Source organism: Rhodotorula toruloides (genome assembly GCF_000320785.1).
Source record: "Rhodotorula toruloides NP11 unplaced genomic scaffold Scaffold14, whole genome shotgun sequence".
Classification (NCBI taxonomy): Eukaryota; Fungi; Basidiomycota; class Microbotryomycetes; order Sporidiobolales; family Sporidiobolaceae; genus Rhodotorula; species Rhodotorula toruloides.
Window position 1 is genome coordinate 52399 of NW_015622974.1, and position 13975 is coordinate 66373.

At 62.0% G+C, this 13975-nt stretch overlaps 4 protein-coding genes across 4 annotated transcripts; all 4 read left to right on the plus strand.

The window, feature by feature from the left end:
- Positions 1 to 907: 907 nt before the first annotated feature.
- RHTO_01548 (MFS phosphate transporter) lies at positions 908 to 3490 on the plus strand (the record flags this gene model as incomplete). The annotated part of the gene is made up of 10 exons (XM_016415229.1): positions 908 to 1244; positions 1344 to 1433; positions 1493 to 1571; positions 1630 to 2224; positions 2286 to 2357; positions 2417 to 2591; positions 2657 to 2764; positions 2821 to 2970; positions 3032 to 3158; positions 3217 to 3490. The coding sequence occupies 10 exons, from the start codon at positions 908 to 910 to the stop codon at positions 3488 to 3490; spliced, it is 2007 nt and encodes a 668-aa protein (XP_016272607.1).
- A 1357-nt stretch (positions 3491 to 4847) lies between these two features.
- RHTO_01549 (MFS phosphate transporter) lies at positions 4848 to 7429 on the plus strand (the record flags this gene model as incomplete). Its single annotated transcript, XM_016415230.1, has 10 exons — positions 4848 to 5196; positions 5263 to 5352; positions 5418 to 5496; positions 5560 to 6154; positions 6214 to 6285; positions 6347 to 6469; positions 6531 to 6582; positions 6647 to 6754; positions 6812 to 7088; positions 7156 to 7429. The coding sequence occupies 10 exons, from the start codon at positions 4848 to 4850 to the stop codon at positions 7427 to 7429; spliced, it is 2019 nt and encodes a 672-aa protein (XP_016272608.1).
- Positions 7430 to 7736: 307 nt separating this feature from the next.
- Positions 7737 to 8901, plus strand: RHTO_01550 (complex I intermediate-associated protein CIA30; the record flags this gene model as incomplete). The annotated part of the gene is made up of 6 exons (XM_016415231.1): positions 7737 to 7803; positions 7924 to 8031; positions 8093 to 8232; positions 8311 to 8434; positions 8514 to 8715; positions 8793 to 8901. 6 exons carry the CDS (start codon positions 7737 to 7739, stop codon positions 8899 to 8901), a joined length of 750 nt encoding a protein of 249 aa, XP_016272609.1.
- A 1025-nt stretch (positions 8902 to 9926) lies between these two features.
- RHTO_01551 (ARID/BRIGHT DNA-binding domain containing protein) lies at positions 9927 to 13688 on the plus strand (the record flags this gene model as incomplete). The annotated part of the gene is made up of 7 exons (XM_016415232.1): positions 9927 to 10280; positions 10336 to 10818; positions 10882 to 11274; positions 11331 to 11477; positions 11534 to 12146; positions 12213 to 12370; positions 12432 to 13688. The coding sequence occupies 7 exons, from the start codon at positions 9927 to 9929 to the stop codon at positions 13686 to 13688; spliced, it is 3405 nt and encodes a 1134-aa protein (XP_016272610.1).
- Positions 13689 to 13975: the final 287 nt, after the last annotated feature.

The window sequence follows — 13975 nt, forward strand, 5'->3', positions numbered from 1 at the left end:
TTGCTTGCTCTCTACAAGGGTTCTCGGCGCCTGAGCTCGCGAGCGCTCCCTCTGTACATATCGGAAGCCGGCTCGATTAAGGCCTTTGATGGCGAGAACACGAGAGAATGGCGCCTTGCACGTGCGGAAGGGCCAAGGAGTGCGCGCTCTTGCGATCGAACACAACCCACCCGCTCCCGCCGCTCATTCATTCTTCTTCCTTTCCCTCCTACCGCTCTCTACCCTGCTCTACAACCCGCGCTTCACTTGCTACCGACTCGACGCTGCGACGACGACGAGGAAGAGGACGCACGTTCGGCTCGCTCTTCCACGACACGGCGATGGCCGGCCGTGCGAGGCGGTGGTGACGACAATTTCGGCCTCGATAGGGGTCTTGCGACGCTAAGAGGGCCACAGGAGAGTCGTGGGACGCACACCAGCTCGTATGGAGGTGGAAGAACGTGCTTGCTCGTCGTCGAACGCTGTCGCAACCTCAGGCGGTCGGACAACGACCCCCATTCGCTGTTTCGGGTGTGTGGATCACGCTCGGCCACTCGGCTCGCCCTACGACGCCCGTGTTGAGGAGTTTGTACTGGACGCACGAGGGCTCGGGGGCGCTGTGTGATTGGTTCGTGTGGTCGCTGGGTGTCGAGAACGCGGGGTCGACCAACTTGTTCTCGGATTGCTCTCGCGCTGTGCTCTGCTGCTCCTTCTCTCTTTCCTGTGCTGCCGTGCTCTCTCTCTCCGCTGCCACACGCTTGCAGTCCACCCAGCCAGCGACCACCAGCTGCAGCCTCACTCGCTCGCTCGACTAGGGTGTGGATCTCCGCGCTCGGCGTTCTCGAACCCCAGCTTCGACCACACTTTTCCTCCCCGCCACCTTTCTCTCTCTCTCTCCTTCACACTCCCTCTCATCCGCTGAGCAACCATGAGCGTCGTGCCAGACGACTCGATCCAGGAGTACAGGGAGTCCAAGACCCCTCTCTCCTCGGACGGATCCGCCTCGCCCGACATGCCCCCGCGCACCTCGCACGCCGACTTGATCAACGAAGCTCTGTACCCAAGCGACTCGTACACCGCCGACGGAACCTACTGGGCCGACCTCCCTGCCGCCCAGCGATGGAAGTTTGCGACGACCCAGTTTAACCAGGAGTCGAGGCGCGAGGTCAAGTATGTCTGGGACATGTTCAAGGCGGACCCGATGCAGCCTTTTAGGGCGTACTGGAGGAAGTATGTCTTGACGGGAATGGGACTGTTCGTCGAGGGTGCGTTCCGGCGTCCTCCTTGTGGATTGACCTTCCCCTCCTCGACACGGAGGTCTTCCTCCCTTGTCCGCTGGCTGACTGGCTCTCTCGCACACGCAGGCTACGTCCTCTTCTCGATCGGCAACCTGTCGGCGCTCTTCTCGTCCGCCTGGCCGCGGTGCTGGAAGACCTTTGCCGTCTGCGACGAGAGTGCGTTCTTCCGCTCTTTAATCTCAGCCAGCTCTCACTGACTGGACCGGCGCGCGCAGACTGGGTCAACGCCGTCACGTACCTCGAGATTCTTGGTATCATCGTCGGACAGTGCTTGGTCGGCTACGAGGGTGACTGGTGCGTTTCGACTCGCTGTCCCGCTTTTTGACCGCAAATTGACCGCACGTACGCGCAGGATCGGCCGCAAGTTCGGACTGTGCCAGGACGCCCTCGTCATGCTCATCGGCTCGATCCTCTTGACCGGCGTCTGGGGCACGTCGCTCAACGGCTGGGTGATCGCCTACGGCTGGTCGCTCTTCATCTACGGCATCGGCGTCGGCGGCGAGTACCCCATGACTGGCACCAAAGCTCTCGAATCGAACGTCTTTGGCCCGGAAGGAACGCGCGACGACCGTCTCCACCGCGGACGTAACGTTGTCGGCAGTTTCCTCATGCAGGGATGGGGACCGGTGTTCAACCAATGCGTCCTCCTCATCTGCTTGATGATCTTCCACTCGGGCAAGACGAACCCTCCTTTCTCCCCCCGCACCGCCCAAGCGACTTACCGCGTCCAGTTTGGTCTCGCGGTGATCGTCCACTTCTGGTTGCTCTACCACCGATTGTACAAGGTGCACGACGCGGACGCCCTTCTCTCGACGACAAAGAAGAGGCAGAACGTCTCGGGATACGACGTCCATTCGTTGAGGTTGTTGATGAGCCACTACTGGGGTCGCCTCATCGCCACGGCTGGATCGTGGTTCGCCAACGACGTCTTCTTCTACGGTACCAAGGTGCGTCGTCGCGATCGACCTCGGGCGACGGGCGAGAGCTGATTGAGGAGGAGTTGCGCAGGTCTTCTCGTCGACTTTTATCGGCATCATCCACCCTGGCGCATCGCTCGTCGTCACCTGGGAGTACAACCTCGTGCGTCCCCTCCCCTTCCTTCCTCTCTTTTGCTCGAGGCTGACAGCGCTCGCTCGCAGATCAACTTGGCCGTCTCGCTCTGCGGGTACTACCTCGCCTTCATCTTTATCGACCACAAGCTCTACGGCCGTCGCAAGATGCAACAAGTCGGCTTCGCATTCGACTTCCTCATCTACCTCTTTGCCGCCATCTTTTTCCACCAGTTGCGCGTCAAGGGCGCGCCCATCGCTGCGTGTGCGTCTCGCTCTCCTTTAATCCGCACGAGGAGAGATACTGACGAGCAGATTGCGCGTGAGCAGTCCAGTTCATGTACCACTTCTCGTCGTTCTGGAACCAGTTCGGTCCGAACTGCGTCTCGTTCCTCGTCGCGGGCGAGTCGTTCCCCGCCTCGATCCGTTCCACCGCCCGTGCGTCCCTCTCCTTCCCGTTCTTCCCTTTCATACACTAACGAGCTTGTCGATAGACGGCTTCTCTGCTGCGTGCGGCAAGCTCGGCGCCCTCGTCCCGACCGTCTTGTTCCACTACCTCGACGACCGGAGCAAGCTCTGGTTCGCGATGCCCTTCGGCGCGCTCGGAGTGTTTGTTACGGCTGTCTGGTTGCCCGACACGACTGGTTCGTTCTTCCCCTCTCCTCTCTCTCGCAGGAGTGAAGCTGATCACGATTTTGATTGCAGGCCTCGACCTTCGCGAGCAGGAGAGGTACTGGCGCTGCGTTCGTGCTGGAAAGCCGGAGCTCTACCACGGTATTGCGATTCATCCGCACCACCTCTCGTGGTACGAGCGCGTCGTGCTCAAGCGTCAGTGCGTCCCTTTCCCTCCGTTCTCCTCTGTCGCAGTTGCTGATGTCGAATATGAACAGCCGCTTCTATGACCCGGTCCAAGACCGCCTCGACCGCATCGACGAGCTCCGAGTCCTGTACGAATCGTCGCTCATCGCCGAATCCGACGAATCAGCCCACGACGTCGACCACTCTTACATCACCCCTTCCGTCGCCGAGTACTTCCGCCGTGAAGCGCCGACGGAGGAGAGGATCCAGAGGCAGATCACGAAGGAGCGGGCGATCAGGGGCGAGGGTGCGCCGACTGAGAAGGTGTACCCGAGTAGGTTGGAGGATACGCTCGGTGGGATTTGAGCGCGAGCTTGGATAGAGCCTCTCTCGTTCTCCTTCTTATTCATCCCCTCGTTATTTCGGTCTTCCTCCTGCAACGGTCGTAATAGACTTCAGGATTCGCGAGGATCGTTCGAGGGAGACGGGAGACGCACCTGTTCCGGGGGGACGACCAGCGAGGGTAGCGATCACGAGAAACGGAGTCGCGAAGCAAGCGAACGGTCAAGGAGGTCGAAAGCGAGTCGAGGAAGCAGCGCGTCGTCGAGTGTCCTCCTCCGTCTGGTCTGCACCGCTCATATGGGTCCGCTCGTCCACGACGTCAAACACTGCACCACAGCTGTCCACCTAGCAGCGTCGACACGGCCAGGACGTCCAGCAAGCGTTGACGGCCTTGGAATCGCGTCATCAGCTGGACGAGGAGGAGAGGGTCGAGGGGAGAGGGTCGATGGCAGGCAAGGCTGAGGAGGCAAGCCTGGCGGACCGAGTGCGCGCCAGGGTGCTCCTGCTCTCGCTGTCGACGGTCCAACACCCGACACCGACTCGCCAGGAACATCGGGAGCGGACAGCGCGACCTTCTTCCCGACGCGGGACGTCGACGTGGCCGCACGTGCAGGCGAGGCGCAGCACGGCCTTTTCCAAGCTCTTGGGTCGAGTGTCCTGAGCTGCGCGCAACCCGATCATGCCAAGTCGACGACCCAAGCCTGCGCACTTAGATCCTCTCTTTCCCTCGTTCTGCTCACTCCCACTTGCTCTTCTTCGCTCAGGCGGCTTCTGGCGACGACGATGCGACTTCACACTGTCCGACAAGGGCCGAGTAGGCCAACGTGCGCAGAATGTCCGTCCCCGGCCCGCCCTCTCCCTCTGTTCCAGCTTCGCTCGGTGTCTTCCAATCCTGTCCTCGCCTTTCGAAAAGCTCGCCGGCGGCGCTCAAGCTGCATGCACGGCACGGGCATTCGACGAACGGCGTCAAACGTGCTGCCTTCAGACGCAGGGCAGCGCTTCGAGCGGAACGGCTTTCCTTCCACCGACTTGCCGACCCTCTCGCTCGAATCCTTGTGTCCGCGCTTTCTGGTCTCGTGGCGCCAGGTACGACAGAAGTACAGCACGTTCTTTCGCTTCATTGGTCAGTCCCTTCAGCATGTTCTCGCGCTGATCTTGGGTCCCCGGACTGACCAAAGTTGTAAATCTGCAGCTCGTTCGCCCTCGAAAGTCGCTCGCACTCTTCTTCTCCTCTCGTCCTCTCTCCTCGACAAGCTTCGGCAGTCCTTGCGCCTACTCGTGCTCGAGACTCGCTCGTCGACAGACCAACCTCGTTTGGTCTTCCTTCGCGTGACAGCCTACCCTCTCTTCGACGCATCTCGACCTCGAAGCCTCGTCGACCATGAGCGTCAACCCCGACGACACCGTGCAAGAGTACAAGGAGAGGCAGGCGCACGACTACGACGGCACCGCCTCTCCCGACTCTGGCTCGACCTTCGACCCTCGCTCGGCAACCGAGGAGGAGCTCCTCCGCGAGGCGCTCTTCCCGAGCGACTCTTACACCCCGGACGGCCGCTACTGGGCGGACCTCCCCGCCGGCGAGAGGTGGTCCTTCGCCTCTGGCCAGTTCAGCCGCGAGACTAGGCGCGACTTTTCCTACGTCTGGAACATGTTCAAGAAGGACCCGGTTCAGCCGTTCCGCGCGTACTGGAACAAGTATGTCCTGACTGGAATGGGTCTCTTCGTCGAGGGTGCGTTTCTCCCTTTGCCTCGACTGCCTTCGCCTACCGTTGCTCAATCGCAAATTCCTCGCGCAGGTTACGTCCTCTTCTCGATCGGCAACCTCAAGTCGCTCTTCAAGAGCGCCTGGCCCGCATGCTGGAAGACGCACGCCGTCTGCAACCCGAGTTCGTCTCCGCTTTCCCTCGCGCGGAGGTTCAGCAGGAGCTGACGCCGTCTGTTGACTATGCAGACTGGACGAGCGCTGTCTCGTACCTAGAGATTGTCGGTATCCTCATGGGACAGAGCATCGTCGGCTTCGAAGGCGACTGGTGCGTTGCGCTTCCGCTCCCGCCATTCCTTCGATACTGACGCCGCATATCGCTCGCCCACAGGATCGGCCGCAAGTTCGGCCTCTGCCAGGACGCCCTTATCATGCTCATCGGCGCCATTCTCCTCACGAGCGTCTGGGGAGTCACCCTGAACGGCTGGGTCATCGCCTACGCCTGGTCGCTCTTCATCTACGGCTTCGGCGTCGGTGGCGAGTACCCCATGACCGGTACGCGCGCACTCGAGACCAAGGTCTACGGTCCCCAGGGCACTCGCGACGACCGTCTCCACCGTGGTCGCAACGTCGTCGGTAGCTTCCTCATGCAGGGATGGGGACAGGTCTTCAACCAGTGCATCCTCCTCATCTGCCTCATGATCTTCCACTCGGGCAAGACGAACCCTCCCTTCTCGCCTTCGACCGCCCAGGCGACTTACCGCGTCCAATTCGGCCTCGGCATCCTCCTCCACCTCTGGCTCTTCTACCACCGTCTCTACAAGGTCCACGACGCCGACAACCTCCTCACGACGTCGAAGAGGAAGCACAATGTTTCGGGCTACGACGGACACTCGCTTCGCCTCCTCACCTCGCACTACTGGGGTCGCCTCTTTGCTACCGCCGGCTCGTGGTTCGCCAACGACGTCTTCTTCTACGGCACCAAGGTGCGCTACCCATGTCTATGACACGACGAGACCCGAACTCACGCTCCTCTCGCCCGCAGGTCTTCGCTGGTACCTTCATCCACATCAGCAAGCCTGGCGCATCGCTCGTCGTCACCTGGGAGTACAACCTCGTGCGCCGCATACTTCCCTCTCCGCAATTTTCGGGAGGCTGACCCTCTCCCTCGCGTGCAGATTGACTTGGCCGTGTCGCTCTGCGGCTACTACATGGCGTTCTTCTTCATCGACCACAAGCTCTACGGTCGCCGTAGGATGCAGCTCGTCGGCTTCGCCTTCGACTTCATCATTTACCTCTTCGTGCGTCCAGCTTCTCTCCGGGTCACCAGGACAAACTACTGATATGCCCTTCCTACCGTAGGGAGCCATCTTTTTCCACCAACTCCAGGTTCCGGGCGCTCCTATCGCTGCCTGTACGTCTCAGCCTTCGATGCTCGACCCTGCGTGACCCGCTGACCGCCGAATCTACGCTTGCAGTCCAGTTCATGTACCACTTCTCGGCGTTCTGGAACCAGTTCGGCCCGAACACCGTCACCTTCTTGACGGCTGCTGAAGTCTACCCCTCGTCAATCCGTTCCACCGCCCGTACGTTCGGCGATCTGTTCCGAAAGTCGCATCCGTACTGACTCTCTCATCGTACAGATGGCTTCTCCGCTGCTTGCGGCAAGATCGGCGCACTTATTCCGACCGTCCTGTTCAACTACATCGACGACCGCACCAAGCTCTGGTTCGCCTTCCCCTTCGGCGTCCTCGGCGTCGTCTGCAGCTTCTTCTTCCTCCCCGACACGACCGGCATGGACCTTCGCGAGATCGAGCGCTACTGGCGCTACGTCCGCGCTGGCAAGGCCAACCAGTACCATGGTATTGCGGTTCACCCGCACCACCTCAGCTGGTACGAGCGTGTCGTTCTCAAGCGTCAGTACGTTTCAAGTCTCGCTCGTCTGCCATGCCTGTGCGCCAGTACTGACCGCTCCTTCGCTCGGTAGCCTCGCCTACGACCCGGTCCAGGACCGCATCGACCGCATCGACGAGCTCCGCGTCCTGTACGAGTCAAGCCTCATCGCCGAGACGGACCCGACCGCGCAGGACGTCAACCACGCCAGCATCACGCCCGCTGTCGCCGAGTACTTCCGTCGCGAGGCTCCCGCTTCGCAGCGCCGCCACAACCAGCTTGACAAGGAGCGCGCGATTCGCGGCGAGGGTGTGCCGAGCGAGAAGGTTTACGGCTCGCGCCTCGAGGAGACCCTTGGCCAGCAGTGAGCGCGGTACGGCGCCTCTTTCGTTGTTTCGCCCGTTCTTCCTATTCAGACAAAACTATCTAGACTACCTTAGCTTCCCTTTCGTCGTTCTGGCACATATTCTGTTCCGGTCCTCCTGGTTTCCTCGTTCCTCGCCCTTGCAACATCGGTGTACATATTGCGCCTTCGTCCTTCTCGTCCCTGCACTTTGATCGTACACTCAGAAGCTCCGCTACACCCGAAAGCGATTCTTGCGCCGCGATGACATGCATCCCAAGACGCCTCTCCGGATCTCTTCCTCCCACACGGCTCGCTCCCGCTCGAAAACCATGGCTAGCCCGTACAAAGCCTTCTGGGACCGCTCGATGAACGTCCTGCGCGAGCAGACAGTCCGCAGTGCGTCTCTTCGTCTCGCTCTCGCTTCATCAGTTCGACGAGGAGGCGGGGGTCAGAAGTCGCCAACGGCGGCTTACGAGGGCTTGGGACGACCGCTGACGCTTTTGAGGACTTGCGCAGTCATCCGCGCGGACCCCATGGGCAACAGGGATGCGGTATTGCCGATGTACACGCTTCGCTCGCTCGAGGATCTCAAGAACATGGCGACCGGCAGCGACGCAGATCTCGGTTCGTCTCGTTTCTCCCACTCCCAAGCTTCCTGGTACTGACTCTCGCGCGGACTGGACAGGCGGGAAGAGTACGGTTCACCTCGACCTTGGACCGGAAGGCAAGGGACGGTTTTGGGGCAAGTTGTCGAGCGAGTTGAACCCGGGACGGCATAAGGAGGGTGTGGTCGAGCGAGGAGGGTACGCAGGGTTCCGGATCAAGGTGCGCTCGCGTTTACTAGGATGCGAATCGGAGGCTGAGACGGCTGACTTTCGCTTCCCACGAACGCTTCGTCTACAGCAACGGACTTCGCTGTTTGGGACGCTCAGCTGGGACACGTCGCAGCATGATTTCTTGCGGCTAAGGGTGAAGAGCTCGGGAGACGATATGCGGTACTTTGTCAACATCCAGACGGACGGACCAGGTGCGATCTCGCTCGTCGCGCTGTGCTTCGCTCAGTTAACGCTGATGCACGGCTCCTGATCGTGCTTCGGCTTGCACAGTCCGTTCCGACCTGTTCCAACACCGACTCTGGCTCCCCCAACCCAAATCCGACGACGCCCCTCACGAATGGACCGACGTGATCATCCCGCTGAACGACTTCACCCTTACCAACTCGGGCATGCTGAGCGAGAAGCAGATGACGATGATGCGGAATGCGATCAGGACGGTCGGGATTAGCGTGCTGGGACCGAAGGAGGGGAGGTGAGTGCGAGATCTTCGTCTGGCCCGCTTCTGCTGCCGTCCAGGATGCTGATCGTACTCTATCCCGTACGCAACAGATACGAGCTGGGCATCGAGTCGGTCGACGCAGTAACGGCGGACATCGCTCGCGAGCATGTCGACCGCAACCTCCCGCCGCAGAAGGACGCCGACGGTCGACCTTTGTGAGCACGCAGACACCCGTCACCTTGTATCGACGTCGCCGCAACCTTGAATCGCAGCAGCATTCACCAGCACGCTCGCACTTGGTCTTCCACTCTTGCAGGCAGCCTCGAAGTCCCGCTCCTGCCCGCTCTTTCCACTTGGCTGGCTCGCCTCGTTTTGTAGACTGCCTAGAGAGCTCATACGGGCGCAGCGAGTCGCAGGAGAGCGCGATTGACCAAAGTTTGGCTGTTGACCACTTCGCCTGCTCTTCGCGAGAGAGCGCGCGGACCTTCGACTCGCCATCCCTCGCAGCGGTCACCAGCTGACCGCGGAAGCCAGCCAGACTCGCTTGCGACTGCTCGCACAGACATACGCCAGCTCGAACAGCGCCTTGCGAGCGAGCGACGACACCCGCGACTGTCCGCCTTCTCGCCAAGCAGGCAAACGACCGGTGCACACCTTCCGGGCGGGCACTGAGCACTGCGCTAGGTGGGTCTAGGCAGTAGGAGGAGTACGTGGTCAGGCAGAGCCGCAGCGGAGCTCGAGGTGAGCACCGATTCCGTCTTCTCATCGCTCGAGGTCGCGTCGAGGCGAAGGCGGATGAGACCGGGGTTGCAGCTGTTCATACGGGCTGGACGGACACGAGGGTTTTCTTCTGGCGTTCTCAGGCGGAGCAGGAAGCGGCCTGGACAGGTCGGTGGCGCTCGCTGTCTCGCCTTGCAGTGAGCCGATGCCACAACTCCTGCGAACCTCGCCGTACGGGCTCGTTTGGTTCGTCAGGGGGTGGACCGGGACATTCACAGGCGTTTCCGTCGGGCGAGACTGTCCACAGACTGTCCTGACTGGAGGATGATGCCATCTCGCCAGCTTCGGTCCCGCTCCGGTTCCCAAAGGCGAACAGGCCATCCCGCCTCTTTCTCACACTCCGTATGCCTACAGAGCACCGGTAACGAGTGGGAGAACCTCGCAGCTGACAAACCGGTTCCCGTGCAGCGCAGCCGGCAAGTCCGACCGCGCCTTTGCGCTCCCTCTCCTTGTCCTTCGTCGGCATGTCGTACAACCCGAACCAGTTCTACCACCCACCAAATCCTGCTCTCCCGAACCCGCAACTCGTCCCTCAACCCTTCCCGACCGGCATCCCTCCGCAACCTCTCCAGCCGCAACCGCAGTTCAACCTCGCCGCGCTTCAGCAGCAGCAACAGCAGGTTCAGGGTCCGCCGAGGAATGGCACGCCGCAGCAGATGTACCCGGGCATGCCGGGAGGGATGGTGCATCCGCCGTTCATGGGTGCGCCGCAGACCTTGACGCCGCAGCCTCAGCCGCCGCAAGGTTTGCCGGGCCAGCCTCAGCAGAATCAGGTCAACATTACCGCGATCGAGCAGTTGCTGCGGTCGGGACAGCTCGTACGTACTAGCTCACTGTCTCTGAGCGAATTCGGCTGACGTTCGCGCCCGACAGACGCCGGACCAGTTCAACGCGCTCGCCCAGCAGATCCGAAGCCAACAGCAGCAACAAGCGCAGCGACAAGCGGCTGCTGTTTCGGCTGCCCAGGCGCAAGCTCCCGGTCTTCCTCCCTTTCTCGCCGCACCGCCTCCTCAGCAACAACCGCCACCTCAACAACCTCTTCCTCCGCCCGTCCCTCAGCCCGCTCCCGCTTCCGTGGCCGACCGCATCCCCTTCCAGCTCCTTCAAGGCTACTTTGCGCAGCTCTCGCAACTCCGCGCGATGCAGCAAAAGACCCTCATGCTCCAAACCGCCGTGCAAACGGGTCTCGTACCTGCGCCCGGGCAGAACGGCGGGCAGACGCAGATCACGCCGCAGCAGAGACCGATGCTGGAGAAGCAGTTGGAGGATTCGAAGAGGGCGACAGGGGCGGCGATCCAGGCCATGCAGGCGTTTCAGAACCAGTGGACGCCGCAGCGGATACAGGCGGACTGGCAGGTGCGCGCGCCGTCTTTTGTTTCTGGCCCGAATCAGCGCTGACGAAGTCGTGCGCGAACGTAGTGGTACCAGTCGCAACGGCAAGGGCAGCCTCAGCCGACTCAGCAACAACCTCGCATGCCTCAACCTCCCGCACCCGCCGCCGCTCCTCCCCCTCCTCAGCCGCAACCTCCCCAACCGAACAACCTCACCAACATGTTCTCCTCGCCCCAGCTGACCGCCGCCGCGTTGAATAACAACCAGCAGCTCTTGCAGCGGCAGGCGCAGGCTCAGGCGGCGATCAACGCGGCGGGTCGGTCGACGCCTAGTCAGCAGCAGCAGCAGTTGCCGCAGCAGATTCCACCGCCCGATCAGCTACCGCAACAGCAGTTCGTCGGTCAGCCGCAGCAGCAGCAGCAGGCGACGCAGCCACAGCTGTCGGGACAGATGCCGCCGCTTCACCTCCTTCAGACGCAGGTACGCTCGCTCGTCCGTTCTTCTCCTTGTTCTCCCGCTGACGCTCCTCCACGCAGCTCAACCCGCAACTGTTCATGAAGTCGCTGTTCGAGGTCATGCGGACTCGTGGCGAGCCGATCGAGACGACGCCTTTCGTCGACGGCAAGGAGGTCGACCTCTACCAGCTGTATCAGGCGGTCATGGTTGGTGGCGGAAGTCAAGCGGTGCGTTGCCCTCTAATGCTGCGCGCCGTCTCGACACTGACGAATTCTGCTCGCAGGTCCATCAACAGGGCGCCTGGCACCGCATCGCCGCACAGCTCGGCTGGCCCGTCGACGCCTCCGCCAACGCTCTCCGCGACGCGCCTCCCGAGACGCAGCGCATCTCGCTCGAGCTCGCACGGACATACTCGAAGCTCCTCCGACCTTTCGAGGAGATTTGGGCCAAGTCGCTCGTTAAGCAGCAGCAGCAGATCATGGAGGCGCAGCGGAAGGGCCAGCAGCAGCTTGCGCAGAACGTCCCCCAGCTGCCTAATCCTCAGCAACCGCCGCCGCCTCAGCAACGACCGCCCTCGCAGAACGCCGTCCGACCACCTTCGCAGAACGCGGTTCGACCACCCTCTGCTCAACCGAGTACCCCGAGCCTCGCCGCGACGCAACTCGAGGCCTCGCGGAACCAGCTCTTGCAGCAGGCGAAGGCGGCATCGCTCGCCGCTCAGCAGTTGCAGGCGTCGGCTCCGGCGTTGGCGGCGAAGCAGCAGCAGGCGAACACCTCTTCGCCGTCGATCCCGCAGCAGCAGGTACCGAAAGGTGGGATGGAGCCGGGAGCTGAGCAGATGGAGCAGGCGAAGCAGTTTGTCGGGATGCTCAAGGCGCAGATCGAGGCGCAGCGACGTGCGTCCTTGCTCCCTCTACTCAACCCTGCACACGATGATCTAACGCTACCTCGGATGCGCGCAGCCAAACTCAAGAGTATCGAAATTGCGGAAGATCAGCGACAGTCGGTGACGGCCATGACGAACGAGCTTGTCCCGCACGTTCGCAAGGTCGTCGAGACCCTGCCTCTATTCTACGCGATGACGGGCGACCAGGTGTCGACGAGGAAGATGCTCACCTTCGTACGTTGTCCGCGCGCCGTCGCCTTGAGCGTCGCCCGCTGACTTCGTTTGCTTCCACCAGGCCGCAATCTTCCAAGATCAGATCCGCTACATGGCGACAAGCCAGTTCGCGCTCGACGTCACCGGCCTCACCCAGCTGCGCGACCAGTTCCAGCGGTGCTGGCAGTTCATGCGGCAGCACGCGACGTCGAAGGGCAACGGCGCTCAGCAGCAGCAGCAGCAGGCGACGGCTTCGTCGCCGCCGATCAAGCCTGAACAGTTTTCGACCGCTGCGCAGAAGAGCGGTATCCGCGTCGAAGACCTCAAACCTCCGCCTGCGAAGCATCGAAGGACCGCCTCGAGTGCGACTGCCGGCAGTCCGTCGGGGATCCCTTCTCCTCAGACACCGCAGACGAATGCTGCTTCGCCACCGCAGGCAGGCGCTACGCCCGCCGCAGCGCCGAAGAAGCGCAGTCGAGCCAAGAAGGACGCCGCTGCTACGGTCGCCGGATCTTCTCCTGCCGCCGCCCCTGCCGGTTCTCCCGCTGCGACACTTGCCGCCCTTCGCTCCGACCTCATCAAGGATTCGCCCAGCCCGCGTGGCATTGTCATCCCCGCCCCTCCACCGCCTGTGGTCGAGGAGTCGCCATCGCTGAAGCGCAAGCGAGAGGAGGAGGAGATCGAGCGGGATCCGGATGCCTACATCGAGAGGACGCTCAAGACTCTCGGTTCTGCTGCCCCCTCCTTCGACAGCTTCCTCCTGCCCGGCATGGCGAACGGTCTCGCGCCAGGTCTCGCACTCAGCGTGGATCCTGCGATTCCTCCCATCGTCAATGACCCGACCGCGCCTCCCCTCTCCTTTGCCGTACTCTCGTCGAGCAACAACCTGCCGCCGACGTCGACCTCGCTCAAGGAGTCGTCCTTGACCGCCAACGCCGAGCCGTTCGACTTTGACCTGTACATCGACTCATCGGCCGCCGGTTTCGACGACGACATCGATGCACCTACGCCAGATCTGATCGGTGGAGCAGGAGCCGTATCTGCCGCAACGCCAGCCACACCTGCCGACGCAATTGCCGCGACGCCCAAGCACATCCCCGCTTCGCTCGCCAAGAGCCCGAAGAAGCAGGCGTCCGGCTCATCGCCCTCCTCGTCGTCGTCCGGGCCCTCAGCGCCCACAGACGACGCGTTCTACACGGCCAACGGCGTCATCGTCGACGACCTCGACCAGTGGCTCAAAGGCGGCGCGCCCGGAGCCTCGAACGGCTTCTCCTCGTGGGAAGCACCCGAAAACGCCCTCGACGGAGGGTCCTCTTGGAACTTCTACTCGGTCTTCTGAATCCGCCATTCGCCTCGTTCTCCCTTTCGCCCTCAGCCCCCTCGACCCGCCGGCCGGTCTTCCCCCACGCGCCTGATTCCCCTTCCCTCGCACATACCCCGTTCCCTCGAGATGTCCGCTCGTTCAAAAGAGCCTGTATCACCAGTTCCTCGCTTGCTTGATTCCCCTCGTCTCCATTGCAGTCACCCCTCTCTCGCTACTCTATGCACCTGTTGTCTGCGCCCGCCTCGCCTGCCGCTCGATGATCAACCTAATGCCAAACTCTCGTGTTTCTCTCTCTTTTCGAG